The 12068-nt window shown below is 38.5% G+C and overlaps 1 protein-coding gene across 1 annotated transcript; it reads right to left on the reverse strand.

Moving 5' to 3' along the window:
• Window positions 1-307: 307 nt before the first annotated feature.
• On the reverse strand, window positions 308-11554 carry si:ch211-194g2.4 (epidermal growth factor-like protein 6). The gene is made up of 7 exons (XM_006796182.3): window positions 11370-11554; window positions 7153-7262; window positions 5395-5487; window positions 5141-5263; window positions 4575-4694; window positions 1252-1380; window positions 308-616 (listed from the first exon to the last, which is right to left on the reverse strand). Exons 1-7 carry the CDS (start codon window positions 11444-11446, stop codon window positions 408-410), a joined length of 861 nt encoding a protein of 286 aa, XP_006796245.2. The 5' UTR covers window positions 11447-11554; the 3' UTR covers window positions 308-407.
• Between the last annotated feature and the right edge of the window lie 514 nt (window positions 11555-12068).

Below are 12068 nucleotides of genomic sequence, written 5' to 3' on the forward strand. Positions count from 1 at the left end.
GGGGCGTGTGTCTGAGGTTCTGAGATGAGTCACGGCACTAAAGCCTCCTGCTGGTTATTTGGGCTCAAACATACTATTAAAGTATACACATTGCAGTCCTTTTGCAGTGCACTTGTTAAATGAAGGGTTTGTCTACTTGATACTAAGCAGGCAGCCGATGGTGCTGTGAATATTTCACTTTTTTGCCTGACTGGGAATTAAAAAAAAAGAAAATGCAAAAAAAGTTTCCAGCTGAGCTGAAAATTCTTAACAAAAACAAACAAGTCGGTTCAAAGTGTTCCCGCCTATTTTTACAGTTGTGCGTGTGTTTTTTTTTGTTGTTGATGTTGTTGTTTTTGCTTATTAAATCATTCCTTAATGTTGCATGCCCTTTTTTATTTGACACATGTAGTTTGCAGGAAGTTGAGCTAAGATGCAGGTGGCAGGAGTCTGGTCCTTTTGCTGAGTTTGTAGTTGAAGTACATGAGAGCCTTGGACTGCGGGGCTCTCCTGGGTTGGCAGGTGCGTCCGTTGCCGAAGAATCCCTCCAAACACAGACAGGTGTAGGAACCATCGGTGTTGAAGCAACGAGCATGGCGGCTGCACCGGTGAGCCCCGGTTAAACATTCATCCTCATCTTTGGAGAAGAAAAGAAGGAAATAATAGTTTGATGGCCTCACAGCATGCGAGTATGCTAGACCTGCTTTACAGTTGTTTTATTGATCAGCGGGAAGAAAAAAGGTTTTGGGACTGACTCCTCGAAACCTGCCTAATAGATAATTTTGCAGTGTTCATCACACAGATGAAAAAAAAAAAAAACAGCTTGCGGGTGAGCCCACAGCTGAGTGGGTGAGCTATGTGTGCTCATCAAATAAACATGGTCTCTGGATTCTCTGCTGCCAAAACACATCTTCACATGATCCCTCTCCTCTGCCAATTAGCGCAGATGAGGAGAACATGTGGGGATGGTGCTGTGATCCATTTAGTCATTTACGGGGCTGACATGGAACCAATTTGAAAGAGATTTTCAAAAATTCATATCACTTCTGGCTTCACTTTGGTGGGAAATGTTATATCTTCTTTGCTCTCTCGCTGTATTTCAGATTTTCTCAGTATGCAAACATGCCCAACCATTCAAGTCCAAGAAGACAACAAAGTTCTATGAATTAGAAAAAAAAAACACAAAATACACACGCACACACACACACACACACACACACACACACGCACACATACACACGTGACAGTCTGCTCAACAACATTGCTTTTTACCTCGGCATTTAACGGAGCCCTCCAGCGCCCCCATCACAAAACCGTCTTTGCACACACAAACGAAGCTGCCAAAAGTGTTCTTGCACGTCCGCCGTGGTGGACACACATCCTGCTGACACTCGTTTACATCTGGAACACAACGCAAATAAATGTTTGAATTGCACATCACTGAAGTTTTTGTTATTTTGGGGGACACAACAGCTCAGTATACATCACTTCAGAAGACCTTACACTGACTTACATTCATTTCCTGGAGATTTACACTAAACTCTTAACCTAATTTCACCCTAAGCCTAAACCGTGTGTTCACCTTAATGTTTGATGATGACGCCTTATTTTTTCCCCATGAAGAAGACATGACCACATATTGTGAGTCAGTCCACACCTGGACCACACACACACACACACACACACACACACACACACACCCACACACACACACACACGCATGCGTGCACACAAACACGGCCCAGTCTTTCCAGGACAAGGTGCTTTCTTGTCTTCGCTCAAAACAGCAATTACCTTCTAAAACACACAAATGAGTACCTGGACCTCACGTCATTGCTTTGAAAGGTGCGCTGTTAAAAGACAAGGAATGACCCAAACGCATACAAATTCAGGTGTGGACCATGAAGCTGTGTATGGGTTTTTGGCACAACCTGCAAGTCACTCATGAAAATATAAAATCATTATCAAAGTCTGTGAACCAAGACCACAGATCTATGGAGCTGAACTAGATTTTAAAGCCGACCTGTTTATGACACTTTAAGCGGGGTATAGATTGAATAAAACCTGGACATCACCAACATTACGTCACAAATTTGGTTTTGGATTACCAGTTTCAAATCTTCATCATTAATGTTTGGTATTTTGGAGAAGCTACCTTATACCTCGCAGATTCTAGATGGGACACCTCTCAATCAACACAACCACACCCCTAACTCAATTATCAAGGTAGATGAGTTGTAAAAAGAAGAGGGGAAACCATCCACAAAGGCCAAAACGATTTTGCCCCCTCTACCAGGTTGTAAATATGCTTTTCAGTGTTGAAAAATTGGGCATTTTATCATGGGAGTTTATAGGGATTAACTCATTTCTGGAGCCAACCTCAAGTGGCCACTAAAGGAACTGCAGTTTTTGCCACTTACAAGCTGAACTTATACATTATCTTTACTGAAGGCTTCATTAATGCATATAAGATCCTACTGAAAAAGATAGAGCATCTTTAGAAAATTAGTTGAGAAGTACTAAGAGGAATTTCTAATATTTTGCACCAACTCTGTGAGCGATAAAGGATTTTTTGTGTGTTATATTTGAATTATTTAAATGTCTCTGTACTTAATAAGCTGACAACCAAATATTTTCTTTCCTATGTAATATACTTACTTTAAGGAAGAGGAGGAACACCTGCAGAATTTAGACTTTTTAATTATTATTTATCATTTGTCCCAGTGTCATTTAAATAGAGCAGTATTTCGGTGAGAGAAAAACAAAAAACAGTGACTTCCCACTGCCTTTGAAGTTGACTAGCTCCCACACAGAGTGTGTGAATGCCCCTTAACAGCTGCGAGGTTCGCTTCATTACAGGACAGGAGTCGTCAGGAGTTATCGAGAGGGACTCCAGCATTTTAGGTAATTCCCTTCATTTTAGGTCATTAAAGGCTATTTTTACCACTGGGTGGACAGATCAGTGGATCTCTGGTAACTTAGCTGCAGGTAGTTGACATAATGTGCATGGTTTCATCACACTCAACTGAGTGTGGAGGCTTTATTTTTATTTTTAAGCTTTGAGCAAACATTTCCTAATAGATTCATCTATGAGTTCTAATTAAGCATTTATTCAGACCTGATAAGTTGATGATTATAAATCAAAGCTCTTTAGCTCTTTAGACAGACATCAGTTAAAAATAACAACCCACTCTCTCCCATATACGAGAATAATGTCACATTGACAACTAACAGCAACAGCAATGGCAATTTTATTTATATAGCACGTTAGATTACACGTAAACTCAATGTGCTCAACATAAACGATAAAACATGACACCTTTGTGGGTTAAAGGCAATAAAAACAACAAAATAAAGAAATAAAATACTATTTAATGTTACACACACACACATTAACTAAGTATAGACCTGTGAGAATAAAAAGGTTTTGAGGGTTTGAATATAGACACAGTTGTAATTAACCTAAAGTCAGCAGGCAGAAAAAAAAAAGAAAACAGGACGACAGCAACTGAGAGCACCTCAGCTCATGAAGATCTGGGAATTCTGGGAATACTTGAAAGATTTGCACAAACCATTAAGTATTTTATGAACTAATAGAAGGGTTTTAAAGGTAAAACTATTTTGAACTTGGATCCCACAAAGTAAGCAGAGGTAATATGTTCAAATTTGCATGTACCCGTAAAGGCTGCTGCATTCTGACCAAGCTGAAGTCAACTTACTGATAATTTGGAGGAGCTTGCAAAACCTGCTAAACATGAATGCATGGACCAATTTCTCAGTTTGAAATGAGAATTTTCTCATTTTTGACATATTTTTAAGTGATAAAAAGCAGTCCTGGTGACCTTATTCATATGATTATCTAAACTGAGATGGTGTGACTTCAATACTGATGTTCAAATTTCCATGTCCAAAATGACGCCAAGGCTTCTGACTGGCTGTGTTTCAGACAAATGGGGGATAAATATGAACAAATGTTCTGCCTCTGACTTTTTAGACCAACAACAAATATTTCTCTCTCATCTCTGTTCAGTTCTAATCATCTAATCAGACATCCAGCTGTTAATGTCATCAGTGCAGCTTATTAATTTTTGAAAACTGGTTAGATCATCAGAGGAAAACAATACGTGCATTTGTGTATCATCTGCATAAGAATGATAGAATATGTGATTTTTTTTTTATATAAAAGTACCAGGTGTTAGCATGTAGAGGTCAAAGGTAAAGGTTAAAGAGTAATGGACCAAGAACAGACCCTTGACCTAAACCAAACCTAAGCCTTAAATTAAAATTAAATTAAAATGTCATGACCAACAGTATCAAAGGCAAAAAAGCGAAAAAGTTCTGATATTTTGCTGAGGAAAGAACGATTAGAAGTAGGTCTATAATTGTTAATGAATCAAACATATTTTTCTAGAGTAGCAGTGTGATTAAAACACATTCTGTAAAGACCTGTTGATGATATTTACTGCATGAGTAAATTAAAAAAATAAAATACAGATTTGAACAGTTACCGGTCTGATTATCGGGTGAATAAAAACTGTGAAAAGTTAGAATCTAAACGGGGTGACATACTGAGGGTGTTTCTAAGGAGGCACTACCTTCACAGGTCTTGTTGTCAGCAGCCAGGTGGAGGCCGGGGGGACACAGACAGCGCGGCGCTCCCCCTCTCTCCATCTGGCAACCAAACTGGCAGTGCAGGGAGGAACATGCGGCCTCTCCTGGAAGACAGACAGGGAAACACTGGCTGAGGATCGGTCAGAGGGTCACACACACTGTCATGCCACCACACAGTACACGAGCGCATGCTCTGCAACACTCAGACCAGTAATGAAGCTGTAAACAGAAACGATAACTGAATGCTCCTTAAAAACTAAAATCTTACATGAATCACTAATTTATGCTCTTTGCTCTTGACCCTGTCACCGCCAAGGTTTGTTATGATATCACTTTCCATAATATAAACTGTAAATTTCAGCCATAAACATTTATGCGAGGCTAAAAGGACGTGTAAGCTGAGTCCTCGGACACTTTAACCTCCTATTATGGTATGAAGACGGTGGAAAGCTTTTTGTAGAAAACTGATCGGAGAGAAATATAATCTGCCAGCACGCAGGCTTTTCTTAATGTGGATTTTAAGCATTCCCCTCCACAGGAAATTACTCACTGGTGCAGGTGTATCCATCTGCACTGAGTGTGTATCCAGGTTCACAGTAACAGCGATAGCTACCGTGCGTATTCATGCAGCGCTGGGAACACGGCCTCTCCGGCAAACCGCACTCATTCACATCTGGAGTCAATATGAAACATTATTCAAGCGGTAGATAGAAATCCTTGTGGTAAATGATGCAGAATGACGCAGGTAATGGTTAAGAAATCAAAAACATAAGACAGACAACGATTTTGTAAATGATACTCCACCTTCATTGCACTGCGGTCCTTTATATCCCATGGAGCATGAACACTTGTCCGGTCCCACACATTTCCCATTTATGCAGGACCTCTTGCACACCGCTGCGGACAACAACAGACACAATGTAACTTCTGTTTTTAAGCATGTTTAACAGCATGTAAAGCGTGCACAGGGTAATGGAGAAAAACTTAATGTGAGCCATGTTAGCAAGCTAAATATTTATATAACTGAATAGTTTAAACTGCATTAATGATTAAACCTGATGACAATAATGTGTGCTAAAACAGGTGTTTAAACAGGTGTCTATGGGTGAGGACCTCCAGCTCAGCTGGTTACACTCACTGAATGAAGCTTTGTCTCATAGCGGTGCCTTCTGGGTCATTTTTGATGCAATTATCTGACATAGTACGGCTTACACTGTGGTTAACTGTACTAAGAGACAACTTAAGAAGAAATAATACAATTCTATCATTATTTGTTTATATATTAGGGCAGTTAATAAAGTTAGTTCTCATCCAAATATTGTCAAACAGTAGTCTGGAAAACAAAGGGTAATGTCACAGTGGCTATATTCTTCCTTTATGTAGTAACTATACTTATACTTAGGCTCAGCACAGACAATTTTAAATCAAACAATCAAGATTTGATTGAAGTGGCGACTTTCAAGGGATTTCACAAAACACATTGCATTAACTATTTAGGAATTACAGACATTTGTATGCACAGTTCGCCATTTTTAGAGGCTCAAAAGTGTTAAGACAAATGACTGACAAGAAGTTTCATAGCCAGGGGCTCTCATTATTTAATTACAAATTAAGCAGATAAAAGACCTTTGGCTGCTTCCAAGTGGAAATGTCAATATGAGCACAAAAGACATGTCAGTACAAGAGAGGTAGGTCATGATTAGAAAAAACAAAATCAACCTATTAAAGTGGCACAATCAATAATCTGCTCCATTTTTACAAACAATGAAAGCACTGACCAGCTCAGCCACAATAAAAGGCCTGAAACATCAAAGAGGAACACGAATGCGATTGAATGCAGAATTATTTCTATGGTTAAGTAAAACTACGTCATGACATCTAACCATCTCAAGAATGGTATCGAGGAGTTCTTCAATCAAAAGGCGCCTTCATCAATGTACATACACAACAAGGTGCAAACCACTGGTTACACTCTAGAACAATAAGGCCAGATTAGAGTTTCCCAGGAAACGTCTAAAAGAGCCTGCAAAGTTCTGGGGAAAAAAAATCTCTACAATTCAAGATTAACTTGTACCAGAATGACACGAAGAGAGAAACTCGATCATGCCAAAGCATATCACATCATCATCAGCATAGGCATGTACGACTGCCAGTGGAGGCGAGTCACTAGTGTTTATTGGTGATGTGACTGCTGATAAAATTATCGGAATGAATTGTGAGGTGTTTTTTCCTGCATCTTGAAACAGAGCTAATAATACTAGACTAATAGAGCCATAAATTATGTGAAAGAAACTGAAGCACCTCATAAAACCAAGGGAAATAGTTAACTCTCAGCATACATTTTGCATTTTACATACAGCTTTAAATGTAAATATAAAAAATATACACATTTAATTAATATCAGAAAAATGTCTCAAGAGCAATGCTGTCTTTCAGGTTGTTACAGCTTATTATAAAGTATGTGTCATAATATCTCACATTTCTTTCTCCCCTGAGCTCATAAGTGACCTCAGGAGCTGGATGATTGGGGCTGTTGCATTATTGAACTGCAGAACGACTTACGCTCACAAATGCTGTTAATATTCTTCCATCCAAAACAGCAGGAAGTCATCTGACCATAGCTGCAGAGACCCCGACTTTGCTCCGGTTCATCCTCCACTGGCCTGTGGAGGCTGGGACAAGAGGTTATCTGATTATTAATCATCACCAGACCTCCAGGGCTTTAGCACAAAGCCCCTCTTATGGCTGGGAGGTAAGCAGTGCAATTAATCACCAATAAAGTTTTACAGCTATTTGCCCTTTGATGGTTTTCCCAGAAGCAGTTGTGAGACAGAGACCATAATATTAGACAAACCACACACAAAAAATGATATTTAAATGTGAAAGAGATGAAGTAAGATAGATTATCCTACTTATGCTGAAATCAGCGTAAGGTAGAAATAATGCACTGTATAATAAATAGGGTGTGATTTTGGACATGAGATCGGCTCTTTCTCAGATAGGACATACAAGGACAAAGAAGTAACCGCGTAAGCTGAAAATGTCTTCACTTTTGCAAACAATAAAAATAGAAATGCTCTTGGGAAATCTGTTTCATAAACACCCAGAGACAAGAAGAAAAAGAGAAGACAGAAGAAGGGAAGTAACAGAAATAAATAAATTCCAGATTAGTTCTGAGATCACATCACAAGCAGGGATGAACATAAATCACAGTAAGCTGGAAACGGAGTTGACGTTCAGTCTTAATACAGATGTTTCCCAGTGTTCACTGATGGTACTGCAGAACAACACAAAGCCAAAACAAAAGCAAGACAATATTTTTGGTTCATCTGCTAAATTAATAATTTGATTAATTTAGGCATCATTTGAGTTGTCCATCTACATATTACAACTACAGGACCTGTGTAATGTATAATAATACTAAGGTTGCAGAATAAGTGTGCTTACTGCTGTTTTGGGTTACAGTAGCATGCGTTATATTTATTATATTTATAAGTGTTTTAGTGCAAAGAGCAAGAAACATTTTCATTGTTTTGTTACTTTTTTCTTCTTCACTCACCTTTTTGACTCACTTAATCATTTGTTATTATTAATCTGTGGCTCTCCTTCACAGTGTATTTTTTGTCCCATCTTCCTTTGTTCACCCCCAACTGGTCACGCCCTGAGCCTTATTCTGCTGGAGATTTCTTCCTGTTAAAAGGGAGTTTTTTCTTCCCACAGTCGCCAAAGTGCTTGCTCATATGGGGTCACCTGATTGTTGGGGGTTCCCTTGTTTCCTCTGCATTATTTTAGGGTCTTTACCTTACAGTATAAAGTGCCTCAAGGAAACTGTGATTTGGTACTGTATAACTAAAACTAAAATTAAACTAAAAAAATTAATTACTTTGCACTTGACCAGAAATATAACCTTAAGGGTTAAAAAAAAACTCTTCGGGGCTAAAATCACCAAAATTCTTAATAAGATTCTAAATTCGATTAATTAGATGCACTTACTATCTACTTAAGATCTACTCTAACTTCTCTACTAACCAGGTTTGAGTAAAACTTGAAAAAGTGCAATGGAAATGGGAGACTGCTCACCTTCAAACTAAAAGTTGTGCCTTAGTGCTACAGTCAATATGTTTCAAATAGTGCAACTTTTATTTTGAAGGCCAAGGGTCTCACAGTTTTAGTATCCTCAGAGAGTAGTTTGCAAGTGTTTGTAAAGAAGTCAGCATATTCTTAATCACTTGACTGTACATATCATGATAATTGACAGACCTTCAAATTGGCGGCGCAGTTAGCATCAGATGGATACGTGTGTGCAAAACCTCCATACCTTTAGACAGATTTAGAAGCGTCTCATTAACCCAAAGTTACTGGAGGTGTCACCAAGAAGTCTGCGGAGCAGTAACACTTTGTAGAAGGTCAGTTTTAAATAAGGGCTAGCTAGGTAGGTAGGTTGCTAGCTAGGTTAGCATGCAAAATGGTGAACAAAAAGGTTGCCATAACAACAGAATATTCAGCATTAACCAAAGGTTAGTTTAGCTTTTACTTTAACAACTTCTTCACTCAGTCAAAACTAAATTTAAAAAGTCTATGTTGTCTCAAAATCTTCATGATATCTTTTACTTGTATTTGGATTTTTCTACTCTTCTATATATGAATCCCCCACACTTTAAATCAGTTGTAACCAATGTTCGCTCTAAGCTGCGTGCATGCTCAATTGTGCAGTGTTGGCATGGTCTCTGCGCACAGAAAATCTGTGTTGCGCACATAAAAAAACAATCTAACCTGAATTGAAATTAAAATAAATAAGTTAACAATTCTGTTTTGCAGTGTTAGTCAGTAAGTGACTGGCTGCTGCAGTATGGGATTAGAACGATGCCACCTTATCCCATAGTCCAGCCCCTGATGTGATTCACATTCGTATATACGCAGCTGATCAACGTCGACAGGCTATGACAGCGTCCTTAAGTGCCGACACCGGTGTTTTAGCTAGCAAAGCGGCACGGCTGATGTGGAGGGAAGCCACGGTAATGACAACATGTACAACTATTGGAGATGTGAGCAGGACAGACAGAACAATTGACGGGGAAAGTGTGGACTTTATAACAGTTTTTAAATTGTGTTGATAGGCCACGAAAACCAGAGTTAGGATAAAAATATATGCAATGTTTGGTTTTCTTACTGAATACTATCGTTGTTTATATTTACTGCGGGAAGAAACCGTAAAAACAGCGTTTTATAAGGAAAATGCTTGAAAGCACTCTCCATACACACACACCCCTCCACCCTATTGGCGGAAAAATGTACTCTGTGGACCAATCAAAAAATGATATGGCAACATGGCATTTAGTTGTTTAGGAAGGGGGAAGTTTTAGGAGTGACGGTGGTGTTTTGAGATGTGAGAGATTTGCGACGTTTAGCGCAAATCTTGTGTAGTTAGTGTGTAGTGTAGTCAATAGTTTTGTTGTGTGTGTCAGAACAGTGAGGCGACTGCTGAATGTTACAGGTGCCTGCAGGTATCAGGCTGTTGTTCTCCTTTATCTCATAGTGGACAGAAATTATTTTTTGGAGTGGCACAAATAATAATAATCAAATTTGATGCAGAACAGCTGATTGTTCTGTAAATAGTTTGAAATGTTTATTTAAAAAAATGCCTTGGCTGCATTTTTAGGTAAGCAGCTGCAAAAAACTTTGTTGTTTGCATAACTCAATTACTTTTTCGAAGAAGTAACTATATAATGAATTGCCCAACGTTGGTCATTATATACTGTATTTTGCAGACAGAGAGTTACAGGACTCTCACCCAGACCACAGACTCACACTCATAATACAAGTCAGAGCAAATAAATAAATGAATAAATAATTAAAGTTGTGTTTTCAAAATTGGAGTTCAAGTTATTTTTACTTCCAATAGTGTTAACATACTACACAGATTTTTTGTTTTTAAATTTTCATTGTAAGTGGGCTAAAGCAGTTAATTATAAGTAGTCTAACATAAATGTAAATGCTGTAATTTGATTCTTTTAATAAACCATGTAACTTGGATGGATTCGATGCTGGCGTGACCACAGTGCACACGTCTACTGTTGTTCACAGTGGTCCAAGGGACCGCGCAGGGAGTTTGTGTGTTTGCTCAGACACATGAAAAATTAGAGGGAACATTGGTTGTAACTCTTGTCAGACCTTTCTACAGTTTCATATACACCCAGACTCATACTATTAGCAAAAGAAAAAGCTCAATTATTTTTAATCACGTGGCTTTGTTTTTTCTACATCTTTGATTCCATATTACTTCAACCATGCCCATCTGTTTATTTTTTATTGGATCTGTCAAGCATACTGCTGCCTATTTAAAGCATCTGTACACTGTAACTACTTATGAAACACTTTCCTCATCCCGAGTCTTTAACAAAAAAGTCTTTCTATTCTATACAATCACAATTTCTCCCTTATTATTTGCTTTCATCGGCAAATGTGTATTAAAACTCAATTGCCTGCAGGATCACCATGTGAGCTGCATTTGTAGCTGCTCTTAAATCTTCATGTTAACAGGCTATTAAATGATCTAATACAAAGCAACTGGATTAATTTAAGATGTTCACACTGTACAGGAAGAAAGAGTCACAACCATTACTTTTTTAAAAAGGCTTTTACAATATTCTTATGGTATTACGTTCACTTTTACCAGCTTTAGGGAAAACTGAAAAAAATCTGCATGTTTTTTAACAAATTTAGCAAGTTTAACAAATTCAAATTTCCTTCAAATAGAAATACTTTCAGAAAACTCTTACCCATCCCGATGATCAGCCAGAGAAAAGAAAACAAAATGTGCGATCACCACAAAGACTTGCTGACTTAGTTTGGTCATTTTGTTCCACCACAGTTTCTATTTTAACCTCTGAACTACATATTAGCTTCTGCTATCCTCGGAAGTTCTCGTTCTTCAGTGTCTGTGTGCTCGAAAAGCAGCGTTATCTTCTATCTTGCATGCCAAGGGGCATTTAGGTGTATGTGTGAGTATTGAAGAGCGGAGGGGGTAATTGCAAGGTGCTGAGAGCAAGAGGTGTGACAGCTCACCTGTGTAAGAGACGCAAAATATAGAGTGGGACACAAAGAGAGGCGCAGGGATGAAAGAGAGAAATAAAAGAGGGAAGGAGGTGTGAGATTGCAAAGAAGCTAAAAAAAATCACTGGTCTGGGACCACTTACTGACTTGTTCCAATCCATATCACACTGCTTTCAACAGCAGATGTAGTTTGTAATGCTGTCATTGTTCTAACAGTGCCTCCAAAGTCAAAGTGTTTGAGTGCCTATCTGCAGTCCACACTTATAACCCAATGAAAATGCCCCACTGAGACCCTGAAGAAAGATTTGGGCTTTAAATAGGCTAAACTTTAATACAGTAGCTCTTTTCCAGTCTTACAGAACAAAGCACTTAAAGCGCATACACATTCACAGAGCACACACCACACATGCTGCTGATTGGTCTGA

The sequence above is a fragment of the Neolamprologus brichardi genome, chromosome 6 (genome assembly GCF_056152115.1).
Source record: "Neolamprologus brichardi isolate AB-2024 chromosome 6, ASM5615211v1, whole genome shotgun sequence".
Classification (NCBI taxonomy): domain Eukaryota; kingdom Metazoa; phylum Chordata; class Actinopteri; order Cichliformes; family Cichlidae; genus Neolamprologus; species Neolamprologus brichardi.

Excerpts from the sequence above, each read along its gene's own strand:
- si:ch211-194g2.4 (XM_006796182.3), bottom strand. The coding sequence starts at position 11,446 with ATGACCAAACTAAGTCAGCAAGTCTTTGTGGTGATCGCACATTTTGTT. Across the intron at positions 7,263-11,369 it reads CTGGCTGATCATCGGGATGG|CCTCCACAGGCCAGTGGAGG; the intron begins GTAAGAGTTTTC and ends CTCTTGTCCCAG. Across the intron at positions 5,488-7,152 it reads TATTAACAGCATTTGTGAGC|CGGTGTGCAAGAGGTCCTGC; the intron begins GTAAGTCGTTCT and ends TGTTGTCCGCAG.